We start from the raw sequence: 20,030 nt of genomic DNA on the forward strand, positions 1-20,030 counted from the left end.
TAATTAATGAGAAAAATCTGCTTTATTTTATTATTATATTCATAATATAGATATAGATAGATAACTGGACACTTGCCTAAATCAAAAATATTATTAGTTTCTCAATAATTTTTATTATTGATGAATAAACGTATTCCAAAACAAAATGAAATAAATTCAGAAAAGTAAATACCTGCAACTTCATTTGATGAACTGGTTTACAAAAATACAAACTCGCTCATTATACAATTCTACAAAGAATTTTCAACACTTACTTGAAACGCGGAATATGATTTTGAGAACAAAATTTAAGAATAAAAAATATCTACAAAAAAAAAACAAGGATTTCAAAATATAATTTTATTTTATGATACTATATCTTGATATGAAAAAAAGTGCTGCTCATTTCATCCACGTTTAATGTAACATTAATATTGAAAGATACCCGTATTTAGTCCGTTGCGAGTGAGCGAAAATCGCAAAATTTCAAAATTATAGCTTTACTGAAATTTCATAAAGCAAATGATAACAAAATTTTAGTTGCCGCCTTTTAAGGGTGATATCTCGGAAAAGGGTGGGCTGAGGAAATTTTGAAAAGATCCATCCTAATTTCACACCTCCTGAATTTCGTCACATAGTTAAATTTGAAAACAATATGGGATCTTATTCAGAAGAACCATAAGAACGATGTCCTGAGGACATTATGAAGTTTTAACAAGGTTATTGAAACCAAAACAAATGAAAAAGACAATCTGTTTGGAGTTTATTGCGTGGAAGTACTCATTAACATAATCAAAAAAGTGTATTTTTGAATCATTTTCTACTTTTTTGTGGAGGCCGCTTGACATGATGCAATACAACGTGCAATGCAATGCAAGACGCAATATTTCTCGCACTTTATCGATTTGTTGCAATTTTTATTGCGTACGAGTTGCAATTTTAGAGAGAAATAAGTTTATAATCTACTGATATTACGTTTTATTTTTTTCCTTAGGAGTTCTTATATGTTTCTTCATTCTCAACTAATTTTTCAGACTTCAATAATAAAAGTAGCACTGACCATTTTTCTCTTGTTTAGTTTAATTCCAAACTGCCCACAAAATATTAAATAAAGTTTGAGGTCAGGAAATCGTTCACTTTTACTAATGGAATTTTGATTATTAGCAACCATGATGCAATGGAAAGCGACATGCAATATTTGTCTATGTAATATTTTGATCTTGCAAGTAATTGCAAGCAATTTCTTGTATGATGTCTTGCACCATGTCAAGCGGTCTTAAGTAATTTTGATAGAAACTATAACAAGCAGTTTCAACAAAAAATTAAAACAACAGATTTTGGAAAATATGATTTAGTCGATCTCCTAAATAGAAAAGCCAACACGTGCACCTTTTAGAAAAACTTCTGAATCTAAAAATCCTTTTCCAATTATCCTATTTTATAAATCAAAGTTTTCATCTAATAATTTTACGTCAATTCCTGCATATTTTGAAAAAATCGATAATCATATGAAATAAACTTCTTTGCGACCAATTAAATTTTCCGATTGTTTACTAATTTTGTGAATCACTATAGCTGTTCTTTATTAACTAATATATAAAAAAGTTTATTACTTACAATATTGAAATGTTTACAAACTTCGCAAACAATTTTACTACGGTAAATATAGGACCGAGCTATGATTGTTAAATATTTTGTGCTCTAAATTGGTAATTTTTCCACTTAAATCAACAATATATTTTTTTAAGTACCCAATAACTTGACTTTAATGTCTTTTCCAAAGCTTTGTGACTTATGTTTGCTTAATTAGTTTAGAAATTTGTTATATTAAACAACTCCGATAGGATGTATCAGTTTAATAGATAGTTTTGGGAATTGTTTTTACGGAGATGTTGAATCACTCTTTACGTAAATATATATTGTTTCATATAGTTTTGTAATAGATGTAGCCAAATGTTGCCAAATGACTCAATCTCACGGTATGTCACATCTTGCAATATCAGTGTATGCACAGCATCGATGATTTCTAGCACAACAGCGGATTTTGGACGACCTCAGCAAATCCATCCTGTAGCGAAGTGCGACCACGATTGAATTCCAAAAACTAGCCAAACACGGTGACTCAAGATGGTGTTGCAACACCAAAAGCTGAAGCGGGTTGATTGGTAGACTGTTTCAAGTATCTGTAAACAACTAAGCTGGAATTTTTAGAACCGTTGATGATATTCATATTGAACACCCTGTTTTCACTACCACTACACTAACACTCACAATTACATTGTCTGACGCGCGTTTCGATAACCCAGTTATCGTCTTCAGAGACTGAAGGTAAACTGTTTAATGTTTACGGCGTAATTTTCTTAAACATGTCGAACACGGATACAACTGATTAAGAAGATGAAAAAGACTGTTATTTCCAAAAAGGCAAATAATTCGAGAGGATCTTCTACGAGTGCCTACCGAATCCTTCGCAAGTACAGAGCTAATCATTCAGTAGCCGACCAAAGAAAGTATCAATCAAGAGAAAAAATTGACGATTGAATTGATAATTTCGACAGAAGCGCTATCAAAAGAGTTGTGTACAATTTTTTCTCTCAAAATGATTTACCTACGGTGGCTAAAGCTCTTAGAGTAGTTAATGAAGATAAGGTCTTCCTGATTTTTAAAGATCAACATTTTAATTTATCAAAAGATATGAGATTTCAATACAAAAAACAAGTAAAGAACAGTTTATTATTAGAAAAATGAGAAATTGTTGCGTGGAGGTGAGAATACCTTTTATGTTTTTGCGTTTTTTTCGATAAATACACAAATTTCGATATGTGGAACTGATTTATGCAATATTAAATATCCCTGTATATAGTAAAATTTAAATGTCTGGATATTCAAAATGAATACAACAATTATGTTTGTTAGATCTGGAAAATACCATTTCTAGCTACAAATATGGTACGATGTAAACTTACAAATATCGATAAATGAACCAACAGTGTTTGTGTGAAAATATGCTTAGAATATCACTTGATACGAACATATGGTATGTCAATAATTGAGTTATCAGGAATGCTTTGTCAAACCGACTTATCAAACACCTTCTATCGTGATGATTCATTTATGAATTTACGTTTCCTAAATTGATATTGTTTATTTATTTGAAATATATTCTTGAACTTTCATTTTTTATGAGCAATATCTATGCAGAGAGCTTAATTTATCGATATTTTCATATAACTACTTCAATTTATATTTTTGTTATTCAATAAAATGAAGGATTCAGTATACCAGTGCTGATCATGTTGCTCTACATTAACACATTCATAAATCAACATAATTATTTATCATCACATAAATTTATAACCTAAGTACCATGTATAGGCTCAAGTTAGTGACAAAAAAATCTGAACTTGTTGAAGTGCGATCTATTTGGTCCCCCTCTCTTGCTGCGATACTGGAGAACCTAGTGTTTACAGCTGATCCATCAATCCCACACATTTTGAAATTCTAAAATTAGGGATGGCTTTGATTGCTAAAGATCTTCGTCTTCTATTTCATACGCACCCAGGTGTAATGCTCTGGAGTTCCTTAGTGCTTCACACTTCAAGAGAATGTGGTTAGAGGTTTCGACCTCTGCGCTAGTATATAGTTAGATTTAGTACAAAGATGAAGGTCTGATAATACTATTTCTAAGATGTCTAGTAAAATCCACTATTTTCTTTGAATACTAAGAAAGTGTATGTACATACGCAATAGGAACAACTTTCCCATCCAAAAATTACTCAGTTAACTAAAAATATTACAAAATATCGTGAAATTATTGAAGACGTGACGAATTTAATCTTTATAATGGATGAAATTTATCCAATTGTACTACTTCCTCTACTGTTTCGTGGAAAATTTAATGTTGTTCTTGCTCTTCTTTCAATTCCCCTTTAGTAAGAGAAATGACAGTTCCTTATTGAAGTGTAAACAACAGGCACTACCGTCACGTCCTGAAACTACTTGTACAATACAATAATTTTGGTGAAAACAAATTGTGTCGTGGATAGTATACGAGGGTCGTTTTTTTTCAACCTCCGATTGCTCCGCGCAGACGCTACGCGAGCAGAAGAAAGCGGGCATGCGCTGTAGGCAACTGCTTAGCTCTCGCACTACACACTCCACCATTGTGAAATTCAGGCGTCAGTCGGCGTTGTGCTACAGCCTAGTAAACATGTCCGCCCTAATTGATGCTCTCGCCAAGTGTAAATTGCGGAGAGTGATTCGTTTTGTACAGGCTGAAGCCAATAGTGCTGCAGAAATACATCGGAGAATGAGTCGTGGGGAAAAATTTGTCTTTTCAAATGACCTGAATCAACGAATTGACAAAATGGTTAAAGAAAACCGCAGATTCACCATTACTGCTTTGTCTATGAAATATCCAAAGTTTCAAGGTCTGTTTTGTACTCTATTGTTAGGTTAGGCTACATTGGCGTCAACTTTCTTTGAAGAGGGTATTGAAAAGCTTGTCCACAAATATGACAAATATCTCAATCTCTTAGGTGATTATGTCAAAAAGTTCGTGTACCAATCTTTTGGTAATAAAATCATTTAATTTAAATGAACTTGTCTTTTAATTATAACCTATCGGAGGTTGAAAAAAAAACGGCACTCGTATGAAAAATATTTTCAAAAACATCTTTGGAATACTACTACTGATTGATAATAATTTTAATTATAAGTTTGAACGTTGAATTTGATTATTTTATTGTATTTGAGAAATTGGTAAAAACATTATATAATACAACATTAGCTTCATTCGATTCAATTCTAAAATCTATATTAGTGGTTCCTCACCTAGAACTTCTGCATACTCCTCATATTTTTCCATATTTTCCTTATACAGATATAAAAATATCAAGTGTGTGGTATTTTTGAAAATGTAATTCAAAGACCTTCAAAGAGATTAATGTAGTTGAAGTGTTTTTTCTATATAGCTATAATTTATACCTCGTATCTGCAGTTGTGTTCTAATTTAGTTAGAATACCACAATGTTTTCTTTTGTGGAGAACTAAGCTGAGTAATTCATCATAAATCCATTCATTACATCATCTAAAATGTAGTGACAAAATTAGTTTCTCCATAAATCGAATAAATTTCCTAATCTCTATAGTTTAGACATTATTCAAATCTTCCTAAAAAGTTCAAAACCCCTTAGGAAAGATAGATATATTATTCTGAGCATGAATTGAGGTCTACTTCATGAATGGTGAACGAAAAAATCAGTTTTCGAGTGATTTCTCGCCTTCTAAAGTGATGAATAGATAGTAATAGCACTACTAAAGCATCAATAAGCAGTTCACCTTATTCCCGAAGTACTACCCTAGAAACAAGAACAGGAAATAATTATTAAATATATAGTTTCTTTATAACTATCGACTTTTGTGTCTGTAATACCTGACCTTATGTTATTTCCCTTTGTTTCTTGAACTTGTACTTCCCATCGAGGGATTTATTTATTTTTTCTTGTAAAATACACAAAGAATGAAATCATTTTTCAACCTCGTGGTATTTATATAGATACGAATATAATACAGGTGTTTACTTAATCTAGTGTAAACAACACGTGCAGTTTGGAGGTAAAAAATAGGATAACTGCAAATTTTATCTTTAAATGTGGATCACATCAATTAAAATAAGATTCGTGATATTATATTAAATCAACATGTTTACTTCCATATATAAATGATAAATATTTGATCTTTCGTATTTTAAACTTTGTAATTCCATTTTTTTAACTACCGTGTGATTCATTCATAGAGGTCGGATATTAAGATATACTGTATATACGATTTATAGCAAAAATCTATCGAAATTAAATGAAACATAGAAATGATTTAAGTAGTACTAATACTTTTATAACTTTTATTATTATATCAACTGGGTTTCTGCATCAATATGCTGTAGAATATACATCCTTCTAATCAAAACGAAACAATTAAATATTGTAATCAAATAAGTTGGCTTAGCATTACATAATTTTGAATTTCAATTGAGTATTTACAAGACACATTCATGAGAGAAAGCTTAACTTCACCATTATTACTCCTGAAGAAATAAACACTTCTGTATTGGAAATTTCGATTTTCTGTTGCTTCAATGTTTAATTTTCTAGCAATAATTCTGTAAGCACCTCACCAACCAGCAATCCATCAATTGCATTATCTGTATGCTGCCCATTATCCATGTATAAAATCTTCTAACAAATTTTCTTTGAACATTCTCCATAAACGCTTTGGATTTTCAGAAGATCCGAAAATTAAAATTTTAACAAAAAGACTTTGCTAGAGGCATTAAAATAATCCAGATTCTCGTAATCCTTCTATCCATTGTTGTATATTACGGTTCTAAGGTTTTCAAAACTTGTTGCATCTCTTACATGAGATTGAAACCATCGCGAGTGGTAAAGTTCCGGCTGAGCAACGAAATCCTTCCAATGACTCGTAAACGGTGAACTTTTGGATACAATTTGCTTTTGTAATGCTATTCAAATTTTGCAAGCATCATACTTTAGCAGCACGTGTGGAACGAGCAAAAACCTGATTACTTTCATGGAGGTATTCTTGAAATTAGTCTTTACTGTGTGAATTTTGAGAACCCTGAACAGTTTGATGACAAAGTTCTTCAAAGTCTTCTTAAGACGAGTTAAGCCTCCGTGAAATTAGATCGTATAGGTATTTTCAAGTGAATAAGTTAGTCAAAAATACATGAATAATATGAACAATTGATTAACTTGGCCGAACCTCAAACAAAATACACATTGGTTCAGTGTTGCTAAACAACGTCATCTGCTGGAGTAAGTTAAGTGTTTTTATGTCCTTAAAGCATTTAGTTGCTCGTAATTAAAAAAAAATATCATTATTATTCGCCAATATTTTTCAATTTATGTAGTTTTTTTGTTATTTTTTTTCCAATAAAAAATAAGCTTATATTTGAGGTGATTATCGATAAAATTGATTAATGAAAACATCTGAAAATGAACCCCCTTAGCTCCTAAGATTCAGATTATATATATACAGTAATTTATGGGACGTAATTTCGTGTATTTACAGCATATATTGGCCAAATTTAATCCCTCTTCAACCTCACCTCTAATGACAAAACTTCCTTGTTTGAGTTTTTGAACGTGGCACTTTTTAATTTATTCAATTGATATTGATATGCCCCTGCGATGCCAAATATTGCAGCGAACTACAACAAAGAATTTTAAAATGTCTTACAAAAGCTAATTTAATAATTTTTAACCCAATTCCTGTAGAGTTCTGCTCCATAAATGCCATTAGTTTTTTGTAATTTTTAATATTAATATCTTCTTTTGTAGAAAGGGCTTAATATCTTTCGAAATATGCCAAATGAACAAGAAGAACTTCTGGTGGGGTCCTAACAAACTCTTCTCACTATTTTTCAAATAATATTACTCATTCTCAAACTTTCTTTACGTATAGTTCAATAGAGTTGCGTTAATTGCATGAACGTAGAGAAAAATATATTTCATTCTTTACTTTTTGCTGGAACTATTATCCTTTGAAAAATAAAATTGAAACGAGAATATCATTTTGTTGGCTTGTGTACCAAAACAAATCGTTTAGAAGTAACGATTATTTTTGCTCAAGCACATAATTCAATAATAATGACTACGCCGATTCTGGAAACAAAACAACAGCTGTTCTTTTGAGCAGTTCATAGTTAGAATTAAAACATTTAATATCAAATTAAATACCAGTATCAAAAATTGTGATGATCATCAGATATGTTTCTGATATGTATATTGAAATTTTTGTAGATGTAGTCGCTTCTTCGGGGTCTATGATAGTAGTGTCCAACCGACTACCATTTGTGCTTCAGAGAGATAAGGATGGAAAATTGATAAGAAAAGCGAGGTAAGTTCTTTACTAACTTTTATGGTAACTTTTGTTGAGCAAACGTTGGAGCATTTATAACTTTATATAGCTAAAGCTAAAATTAGTGGACTAACTAAAGCGTAGTAAAAAAAATCGTTTTCCTTTGATCAATGTAAATATTTTTGTCTGAATTTTTTGGACAATTTGAATTATTACTTCCATTTTTAGATGATGTTTTATTTGAATTCATCATTCTGCAAATTAAAAACACTATGTTCTATGCATAATTGTATAATATTCTTATGAATATTGAAAACATATTTGAACCTTCATTATACCAGTTGTCATCAAACCAAACTTGTGATAACAAAATCAAACATTGTCAGTTTAAATCTGCGAAATTTTACAATCAATCGCATTTAGCTCACATATATTTAACTAGGGCTGATCCGATCCTGGCCTATTTATGAATCTAAATATTTATTAATTATCAAGTTACATTGTAATCTATTATATATGAGGTAGAATCTGTTTTTGAAGCTTTTGAAGTGCGCATACAAAAGGAAATCGAATTTCAAGAAGTCAATGTTAAAGTCTAGCAAGTTGTGTTTAGTAGAGATGAACCCAACGCATATTCTGCAAGATGTGTACCATTAATGTTATCATCTGGTAACACAGGTAAAGTGGGAAAAATTTTCAGTTTTCTAACGCGTTAAAGAAAAGATAAAAGAACATTTTCTTGTAAGATAAGTAACAATGAATGATCAATGGATCTTTTAGTGTAATCTAGATAATGAAATTTAGAGTAAAGTATGGAAGCATCGAGTTTTATCACCACCAAAAAAACTCAAGATCCAGCATTCAGCCGGGATGGTCATGCTAACCGTATTTTTATATGCTGAAAGCGTGATTCTTGTAGATTATCTGTAGAATAGCTACGATTTTTGATGCTTATAAAGCCAATACAAAATCCGAAACTTTATAGATTTGTCTTTAGTCTTTGATGGTCACATTTAATGGATACCAGAACACAGATGGTCAGAACGAATATCGAACTAGAGCGTTCAGCGACGTAGAGGAAGACCTTAGAGAAGGAAACTGGAATGAAAGGGATCTGTGATGGATATGAACAACAAACTTGCAAGGAAAAGTCAAAAAAATACGTGAAACGATAAAATGGTATTCCTTGCATCAGGATATCACACCCAGTTAAAGCTCACGAACACTACCAAATGGTTTAGCATCCGACATATTCCACGAATTTTTGTATAATTTTGACCGGTTTCTACAATATCATAAACATTGATACATCAACCATTACAAGCCGATAGTTTAAACAGTTAAATGGTTAAAGAAGAATTAGCAAATAATGCTTCTATATCGCCGCTGTTAGAAAATCCAGGACAAATTGTGTATAGGTGGTGCCAAGCAAAGACTGTTACTGCAAATTGTTAGAAAAAAAATAAATATTTATCAACATTTTGTAAATAAATTATTATCGCCCAAGGGTGCTAAGTAGACTTACAACTTGTCGTCAAGGGTGTTATATATGACATAAATTATTACCACCCAAGAGTGTCAAATTGGAAATCCGTTTCTAAGGGCAGTGGGTACTTTTCCAGTAATTGTTGATTACGTCTTGGGAAACAATGTCAAAAAGCGTTTTTTACTATATAGGGAAGAGAAAACTGAAATTTTTATACTTATTACAAATAAAAGTAATAGTAAAACCACTTTCGCCACTTATGTATACTAAACTTATTGATTCTCGTAATACATCAAATTCACTTGTGAATAACTACCATTGGTATTTATTGCAGGTGTTAACTTATTACTAATATTCTTGAAAAATGACATAACAATCTGTCTTGCCAATATTTACTTAACCTCGATGAATGACAATAAAATAATCTCATGATTTCGCACAATTTTCTTTGCCAGGATCACCAGGCAAACTTGTAACGTAAACATAAAACACAGTTTACCTCCACTTCAAAATTGCAGTTTGATATGAAGTTTGCACCGTTATAAATCACCGCAGACAATAATTTCGTAAATTCGTACTATTATCCTCATCAGTATCACAAGTAGAACATGTATCAAAATATTCGGACTCCATCAGATAAATTCAATATTGAGCACTTCTTAACAAGGCACAACAAAACATTGATTCAATCATTTCATCCTTAGTTTCTTGTTCTGATTTGAGGAGGATTAACTCAGGTTAAGGATTTTTTGTAAATATATTAGTAAATAATATTCCCTGCTGGAATATGGCGTTGTTAAATATACTGTAGATAAAAACAGTGAACTCAAAACTTCTAAAACATATTTGTACCTTGTCTAAACAACCTAGACACATCTAAACGAATGTTTTAGTGCTGGTGGTTTGGTGACTGCAGTAGCTCCAATAGTTATTAACGGTGGAGGACTATGGGTAGGTTGGCCAGGTATACATTTGGAAGATCCAAATGAACCAATTCCCGAATCTGATCCTAATGATATTACACCAACGGCAGGACTAAAATCCGAAAAAGTGAGTATGAAAATTCTTCACCATAATCAGCAATAGAATACAATTTAATTGATTCCAAGTAATGCATAATAAATAAATAGTCTAGTTTATAATATTAGAAAGTAAAAACGACAAACATCATTTTGCTATTTTATTACTATAACCCCACAATGATAGTCTAGTAGACAGTCGGTAACATTTTTTTGTCATAGCCATTTGAACACAGCTACTATTAACATTTATTTTCAGTCAAACAGAATGTCGCAACTAATCGAACACATTTTTGAATTCTATAAATAAGATTAGGTCAACTTTGAATGAGGTTTCATGTATCTAGGCTTTGTCGTTCTTGAGATAGCTCATTTCTTATGTAACTGAAAAATTGGCGTAGAAATTTGATCCCGATGAATCCATTCAAATAAATGAAGTATACAACAGCGATTTAAGATACTTTAAATATTGAGGTCACTTTAGCCAAATTCAAACATCAACCTCATTACTTCAAACAGAGCATCCTGTATATTTTCACAAGAATCTCACATACCTATCTTCAGTCGTTATAAATTTAACATAATTTTATCGAAGGTAATGTATTTGTTCCATTATAATGATTCATAAAGTCGCCTGGTGTGAATTCTTGATATTAGGTTCAATTAAATTAACATTTAATAATAAAGGAATATGCTACAAGAGACGTCAAAACTCCATTTTCAACAACCCCAGGAATTTTCGTTTGTAACCGTAACTGATGTCAAGAAAGAATATTTTGAGAAATGTCACCGTTAGTCTATCAAAAATCTCATGAATACAGGTGATTCACCTCGTATATATAAAATACATACATCTGTAAGATGTAGAGCATTTTAAATTTACCTCGTGAATTTCTTTATCCCTTTGTGAACATTAGTTTTATGTCTATGAAGCTGTCACATGAAGTTGGTAGTTTCAAACAGGTTTTTTTATGTACTGCTTAAATTTTGCGTCTCTATTAGTTATCTATGTATGTTATTTTATTATTGTAGGTTCTCTAAAAACTTTCGAACATAATAAAGGAACAAAACATCTATTTCTATCATTTTTATTTTTCAACATAGTCTCTTTTCAAGTTTATACATTTAGTCCAGCAATTCTTGAAAATAGTTACTTTCAGGCATGTTGCCTTTCAAAAATAGTTAAGGACAGCTCGACACAGAGAAATTTTCACGACGACCCACTCATACGATTGTCAAACAGAAACTAAGCAATCAAAACGGATGAAACTGTAGTATGAATATCAAAACGCATGCGCAAATATGGTTTCATATTATATTGACAAAAAATTTCATCTTCAAATTGAGATCGCAGACTTTTCAGACAACTCTTGTATATTCTAGCAAAATAGGGGTTTGAAAAGTGGAGCATTATAATTCAAAATTTTCATAGCATATATACAATGAATTCTTATTGTTCAGTTTTTCAAGTACCTCTCTCCCATTATGTCCTATTCTTTATATATTTCTAATAATTGATAACACGTTCTTTGAAAATAATATTGCAATATAGATTTAAATGTTTTATCGACCTGATAAAATAATGCGACGAGTTGTTCACTTTCAAGTATCGAGTTAATTACATCTCGAAAACAATATAATTGATTCCTGATGTATGGAGGAAACTTGATAAAGTGACTAAGTTGATACCATCAAATAGTGATTAATTCCAAAAATATACACTCGTAAGCAAAAAAATTCTCTAACAAAATATCTGTGGCTTCAATTTTTTGTTCCGATTTTAGCATCTCAAAACCATTAGTCTTTGCTTTATAATGAATAATCTATTAGCACTAATAACAGCTTTCGATCGCTTTTGCATGGACCGAATCAGTTTCTCTACACGATCCTGTTCGATGCTTTCCCATTCTTCAGTGAGTGCCGTTTTGTGTCTGATTTTGTGGCCGGTACAAGATTTCTAGCTCGAACTTTACTCATCCCTTAAACGCTCGATAGGGCTACGCGCTAGCCAATCTATAACGGCAATTTGGGCATTTTCTTGCATTAGGAAACGACGTGATCTCTTAAAAGTTTTCCATGTATCGATTCGCCTTCAATCCCTCAGCCCCCTTGCAAGTTTAAATAAATGCTTACTCGGATTATGCTTCCATTGAAATGATCATCCGAACCATCCAGTAGTCTTCTCCAAAAGATTGTTCTGTTTTTTGCAAAACTGCGTGAATCTTTCTACAAATTTTCTGCAGATTCGCTACCATACAGGCACACTCCGCTTTCGGGAAAAGAGCAGAGCCCCATTGTTTATCAGTACAATTAACGTGATCTCTGGCAAATCGTAAACGGGCCGCTCGATGGGTTGGGCTAAATTTGCATCCAGTAGCTCAAAGCCAACTGCATAAGTCTTCTTCTGACTATTCAGCTACTCATAGACAGTTCACGAGTTTCTCTGAGCTCTTCTTGGGTTTAAACACTAGTAAGAGCCCGATTTCTCAGTATCGGTCATCTCTCTCGGATGTCTTTGTTTTCCGGAACCACGTGCTCAATGAAGCTCCCGTTGAATCTGGTTTTGTTGTGCCCACTTTCAGCTAGAATTATTGTTTTTTGTTAACGAAGATTTGCGTCTTTTTTTTATTCTCGAGGTTTGATTGCTCACTGATAGTGGTGATTTAGGTTCTTGATCTTCTATAGGGATCAATTACCCCTGGTAAACAAGCATAAAAAAGGTAGTTACCGATCATTATACAAATTGTTGGACTGCGAGAGCAAGGAACATATTTTATTTTGAAACTAATAATATTAGCTGTATATTTTACTAATATAAATATAATTTCGTGTTCAGTTTTTTTGCCAGTGACTTGGGGTTGCACGAATGTCGCCCACGAGTATATTTTTGATGACATAATATCTTGTGAGTAAAGTATGACACCCAGAAGGAATAATTCATCGTTCATGCAGTAACCGTGATTAAGAATCAAATAATGTCGTTTTCGAGATATTGTATCAACAACACTCAGAAAATTGATATCTTTTTGTTGACCCGTGGTTTCATTTACTTCTTCACACGTGTAGGCATCCTCAAAAGGCGAAAAGGCGGTGGATTAACTCCACCAGAGTTTGTGAACAATAGTTCAATTTAGACACTTTCGTTGTTATTATTTCTCACACATATTCTATCGTATTTGGATCTGCTTACTCAATAGAACTGTGCAGATGCAACATCTCCAAGTCTTACAACTATAGATATAGATAAAACTTTGATATCATTTCCAGATGTAACACTTAGAATGTCACAAATTATATTATTTATTCCCTTATACATCGTTTGTTGTTTTAATGACTTTCAATTAATGAGAGCGTTGTATTTGCTCATTTTTTTTTTACTTTAATTAGGATTGGCAGTAATTATTATTCATTTTGTCAGTTTAATTAGAAAAAGATCCTAAACATATAAATATTTAATGAAAATCGCAACGATAATTTAATTATCATTATAAATAAATAGTGAGAAATCAACGTTTTGATATGTTTACAGGTGGTAGCAGTTTATATGGATCCTGCAGTATTTGATTCATATTATAATGGATGTTGCAACGCCACATTTTGGCCGTTATTCCATTCAATGCCTGATAGGGCTTCATTTAAGGCTGAACATTGGAGATCTTATTTAATAGCTAATCAAAAATTCGCAGACTGTACATTGAAAGCTTTGAAATCATTACCAAAAAATAGTACAGAAGTGCCATTAATATGGATCCATGACTATCATCTCATGTTAGCAGCTAATTGGATAAGACAGGTAATTTATATTATAATTTAAATTATATCGAAAATGGTGATATTGGTGATAATGTCATCTTAGAAGAAGTACATACACAAATCATATTTTGATCTACTCTGCCAAATTCTACAGCAGTAGCCTTACTTATATTCCAGAGCATACAGCCGCTATGTTTAAAAGCCTTCTTTTGAAATTATTTCAGAATTTTTGAAAGACAGACAGACTAATTTTCAAACAGAATAGACCAAAAATCAAAACGATTTAGAAACATATTTCTATAGATTATACACACTCGTTAAATACTAGAACTTTCGTTAGAAAGGTTAAAGAATAGGCTCTTATTGATTCGAATTGTTTGAACTTTGAACTCTACAGTCACCTCCATTTGTATTTGTATGTATTGGAATGTTTTTTTATTAAAATAAACAATAACATAATCAAAATCTCATCACCAGTCGTCATTAAGCAGTTTCTGGTTATTTAACTCCTGGGGGATGCTATGAATTTAAACAGAGTGAGTCATGAGAAACTTTACATACTTCCACAGTATGTAAAGTTCCTCATGGAGGTTATAGAATGGCTACTAACAGGTGTCAACTCCTCGTGTTTATAAATTTACAGGGTGATTCAAATCATCTGAATTTTTTCATGATTCTGTATACTAATAACAAGCATTCGATTGGTATTAGTTAAACTGAAAGTATGGTTTAATCAATTTTATTAGAGTATTAACAAGTTTTCGATTTTTTTCCAGAGGAGTATATAGTAACAACGTCAATCATGTCATATTCCTGCGCTCCATCTACATGTAGTTCTGTTCTTTTACTTGGAACAGTTTCATTTTCTCGCAAATAACGAAAAACTGTCCGAAATGTTAGATGACTGACAATCAGTGAATTTGTAATATTATCTAGCAGCAGCTCTATCATAACTATCACTGTATCCATAACTAAAGATTTTGTCGGCATATTATGTGAACGAAAACTGATTGGCATTTACGAAAGTAAAAAAAAAACTCTACCAAAGCACAATAGTAATACAAACAGAAGAAATATGTATTCTTGGACACATAAATAACGGTTCATAATGACATTGGATGTAAAATATTAAAAAACATCAAACGGCCACGCCAATCTTGATTTTAAATTTAAAGTTGCTCGTTAATTTTATTTAGTACAATGTACATAAATTTTCGAGTTTTCTAATACTTTGTCCCGAAATTAAAAATTGAATAGTGAAAGTAAATATTTGGTTGAATTCATACATAATAATAATATTTGATTGTTCATTTCGTTTCCGCGAAAACGAAATGATGAATTTTAACCAACTCTTATCTACTTTGAAATATCTTTAAGTAAACTTAAAGGGGTAAATTTAGAAGGACATTTACTTAGCCGAGGATTAAATTGATGAAACCAAACCACAGATTCCTATCATAAATCACGTGTGATACCAATATTGATATGTATCAGTCGAACGTTTCCACTGTGGACAGATTTTGAAAAGAAAAGCGTTGAGGATGTCGAGAAAAACTACAATAAAAATAAAAATCGTAAGATTGACGATATTGTAAATTGGGGAAATAGAGCCAGCAGGTTAACAGAATGTACCATAAAAATGAGGGAGTATCTCCATCGTTGAAGTTAGACAAGCGAGATCCATAACGGCATGTATCAGTGAGACCAAAGCAGACACTGCGTATGAGGAATAAATTTTGAAAACAGAGATGACGATGTCGCTAAGAATAACTTAACATAATAATAAGACTTTTAAAATGTTCTCCGGAATCTTATTAAGCAATTCACATTCCAAATATCAAAGAATACTCCTTTATAGCCAGTGAAATGTAATGAAAACGATCCATAAATTGGTGGTTTGTCAAACTATTTCTCAAGTTGTTCCAACTCGAAAATACCATATATGGACTGATTGGTAATTATATTTGTGTACATACAGTGGAAATTAGTTCTTTTAAAACTCACTTTAAACTGATAATGAGACATAAAAAGAGTTACACCAAAAGTGACAGAAGCAAAAAGAACGAGAGGAAGCTCTCGTTCTTTTCTACCCAAAAAAACTTTGCTACCAAAGTATGAAAGGAAGGGGAAAGATAAGGAGAACCAATACTGAATGTATTTGAACGTGTAATTAGTAGATTGATTTTTGATAGGAAAAATTGATATGGCTCAATCGATTTTTGAGTTAGGTTATTACAAATGAAACGGTTATAAATAACAAGTTCACATACGCGGAATACGAATGTTGCCTTTATTATCATATGTATTTAATCATTTATCAGTTTGTTTTTCACGAAATGTCAATAATTACTTATAATTTTGTATTTATTTATTTCATGGTTATAAAACGATTTCATAATCTGCAATTGCACATATCACGATTGTACCACATGTGAAGGAAACTTTTACAATGCTTGATTGGATTCATTACATTGGTTACGACACCAATAGGCGATTCAAATGTATTTAATGGGGTTATTCATATTATTTTATTAATATAAATTCCAAATTTCATGTTATTGAAGACACTAATTCTTTCGTTTGATAATCAGGAGGTTTAGTGAGGGACAAAGCTCAGCGAACCAGAGCTTTACCTTACTAATGACCTTACAGCTCTATGAAGCTCCGGAGAACTGCTGCCATTTCGCTCAAACTGTTACGAAACTTTGATGCTTCCCTAATAGTAAGCTATTCCAGTGAGGGTCATCACCCCCGTGATAATCCCCTTGAAAAAGCGTCTGAAAGTATGCTACCAGAATCTATATTTGATCCTTTGAATGATTGTATAATATTTAGCCTAGATTTTGGTGTGCGCCCTTTGACTATTCTACGTTTATCAATTACTTAATAGCACTCTCTTTTTTTAACTTTCTAGTAAATGTATATACTGACCTCCTAAATTGGTTTATGGATGATCTTTTTTTCATAAAGGAAAGAACAAAATATTTTTTCACAACTCGTCATCTTATCAAAATCGTAGGTGTGAATGTGTGGATCGAGAGACCGAATATTTCTCCTTGTGGTAATACCACGGAAGTTTATCTAGTAATTAATCATTTATTCGTACGATTTTCACAATGGTATAATCTTAGTACCTTTGATAACTTAATTATAATATAAATAATAGTATTATCTTCAGTCGCCACCACAGATTTATAATTTATTTTTGCGTTGCAATAAAAAGATTCGAATAATACCGTGAATGATTACCATCTATTTTTGTTACTAGTCTAAAAACAATTCAGGTTAATTGCAGTTTGTCCTAGGACTGACATTCACCTTCGAGGTTCCAGCAATAAAATTGATTGATGTGAACAAATATTTGTAGAGAATTTATTTGATCACAAATAATTTAATTAAACTATTTTTTGTGGTGACTCTAGACTTCTTTATTATTTCAATGTACTAGTTCATGAAGTGATATCTTAAAGTAATTGTTTAATTCATTGAAATATAGTTGAAAATTCCAAAATGAAGGGAAACTTAGTAAATGAATATATTTATCTGCTTGTGTAATCTATTGGGGTTGATATTGAGTTGATATCGAGTAGGTTTAGAGACAATGTTACAAATATTAACAAATACTTTTCTAATCCTATGTACTGATTAAATTGCTATTATAATTGTCAAAATCAAAATCCTATGTTTCAAATTCCTCACACAATATTTCTTTCCTGCTGATACCTTCATTTTTATCAGATTGCGTTAGAGTTAATCTTTTGGTTTGTCTGATCCATTGAATTCAGATGTCTCTCTTTTGATCAGCAAAAAAAATTCCTTTTTTTTTCAAGTTATTTAATCGTAATTTTTTCATGTTCTTAATAATGTTCCTCTAGTTCATAGCATAGCATAGAAATGTAGTTCGTCACTCGTCTCAATTCTTCAGCTTAAATGATATTTTGGGTCTACACCGAGGATGGAAATCCAAGAGTGTAGCCAAAGGCTGTGTTAAGAGTTTATTAGAAAATAAGATGAAATACATATAGATATCACAGCTTCAAATGAAATTAACATTAGACAATAAGTTCAAGAGAATATCCGCCCAGAAAATTGACTTACTTTCAATAACTTTGTCTTCGAAAATGTTGTTTTCAATTTTTATGAATCTTAAAGTACTATAAAATTAAAATAATGAGAAAATTGTCAGTTTAAATAATGAAATAATTGTCAGTTTTAACAGTAATTCGTAAATTGTTCTTTGAAACCTAAACAGTTTTCACATAACTACTTTTCATAACTGATATATCAATATAACGTTTCCCTAATGTCAAGGAGTGATTTAGTGTTACATTTGATAGTGGAATTAGATAAAATGTAATCCAAATCATAATTATTTACTTCCTGAAGTGAAATGAAATTGTGGTAAAAATTCTTGTGGTGGTGACAAATCCTGGTTGTTGTCATCGTAATTGCCTTTATATTACAGCCTAAGATTTCTCACTTGTAGTTTACTGATGCTCTTAAACCATGTGAATTAACTGGAAAGAAATGTTTTACCAATGCTTGATATAAAAAATGATGTGGTAGCTCTTTAATTGAATTCATTTTCTGTTATGATTCAAAGATTTTTCAACTTAGTCGAGAACGGCTCTCATAGATTTAATTTCTTCCTATATGAGTTACTTAGCATTCATAACTATCTTTTTTAATTATAGGCAGCAGATGAAGAGGAGATCAAAGTAAAATTGGGCTTTTTCCTACACATCCCCTTCCCTCCATGGGATATATATCGGCTGTTTCCATGGGCGGACGAAATCCTACAAGGGATGCTTGGCTGTGATCTCGTTGGTTTCCACATAACCGACTACTGCTTAAACTTCGTAGATTGTTGTCAAAGAAGTTTGGGATGTCGTGTTGATAGAAAAAATCTGTTAGTTGAACATGGTGGAAGAACAGTTCGTGTACGTCCTTTGCCGATTGGAATTCCATTCGAAAGATTCGTTGAATTGGCAGAAAAAGCGCCCAGAGTTATTTCAACCAATCAAAAAATCATTCTTGGAGTTGATAGATTAGATTATACTAAGGGACTTGTCCATAGATTGAAAGCTTTCGAGAAATTGTTGGAAAATCATCCGGAACACAAAGAGAAAGTTTCAATGCTACAAATATCTGTTCCCTCAAGAACTGACGTTAAGGAATATCAAGACCTTAAAGAGGAAATGGATCAACTAGTGGGAAGGATAAACGGAAAATTCACTACTCCTAATTGGTGAGACAAATTTTATTTTGTCTACTTGTTTATTTACTAAAAATTATTTCACTTGGTACAAATTTGAGAGACTCCACAGCCACAACAATCCCGAGACCTGAAATATTTCATTTTCAAGTGAGAGTTTATCAGTTGGTGCTTTGGTGTGGCATGAGTAAATTGGTGCTTCGTCGAAATTAATCCAGAACTTTCTCTTCTAGGTCGCCTATAAGATACATTTATGGTTGCGTAAGTCAAGATGAACTAGCTGCTTTCTATCGGGACGCGGCTGTAGGTTTAGTAACTCCATTGAGAGATGGAATGAACCTTGTAGCCAAAGAATTCGTAGCTTGCCAGATTAATATACCACCGGGAGTACTTATTGTTTCTCCTTTTGCTGGAGCTGGTGAGACCATGCACGAAGCGCTTATCTCCAATCCTTATGAAATAGATCAAGCTTCAGAAGCTATTCATAGAGCACTAACTATGCCAGAAGATGAGAGGATACTACGAATGAATTATTTGAGGAGGAGAGAGAAACTCAATGACGTCAATTATTGGACAAAATCTTTCCTTTCAGCTATGGGCTCTCTCCTTACTCAAGAAGACCATGACGATATTGGTTCAACCAATATGCCTGCAGTAACTTTAGACGATTTTGATGAGTATTTGTCAAAGTGAGTGATAT

The 20,030-nt window shown here is 32.0% G+C and overlaps 1 protein-coding gene and 1 long non-coding RNA gene across 4 annotated transcripts in view; one reads left to right on the forward strand and one right to left on the reverse strand.

Annotated features, from left to right (window-relative positions):
* LOC130449042 (uncharacterized) overlaps positions 1–20,030 on the forward strand; it is a 41,053-nt gene that overhangs the window by 17,288 nt on the left and 3,735 nt on the right. For all 3 annotated transcript variants that reach the window (XM_056786682.1, XM_056786684.1, XM_056786683.1), the window contains exons 2-6: positions 7,800–7,896; positions 10,237–10,393; positions 13,892–14,155; positions 18,810–19,363; positions 19,564–20,019. In XM_056786682.1, the coding sequence (XP_056642660.1) occupies positions 7,800–7,896; positions 10,237–10,393; positions 13,892–14,155; positions 18,810–19,363; positions 19,564–20,019 (1,528 nt within the window). The remainder of the gene's footprint in view (positions 1–7,799; positions 7,897–10,236; positions 10,394–13,891; positions 14,156–18,809; positions 19,364–19,563; positions 20,020–20,030) is intronic.
* On the reverse strand, positions 75–5,758 carry LOC130449043 (uncharacterized). The gene is made up of 3 exons (XR_008910409.1): positions 4,966–5,758; positions 3,538–4,910; positions 75–3,480 (listed from the first exon to the last, which is right to left on the reverse strand). It is a non-coding gene; the product is annotated as an uncharacterized LOC130449043 (long non-coding RNA).

This window comes from Diorhabda sublineata, chromosome 9, assembly GCF_026230105.1.
Source record: "Diorhabda sublineata isolate icDioSubl1.1 chromosome 9, icDioSubl1.1, whole genome shotgun sequence".
NCBI lineage: Eukaryota > Metazoa > Arthropoda > Insecta > Coleoptera > Chrysomelidae > Diorhabda > Diorhabda sublineata.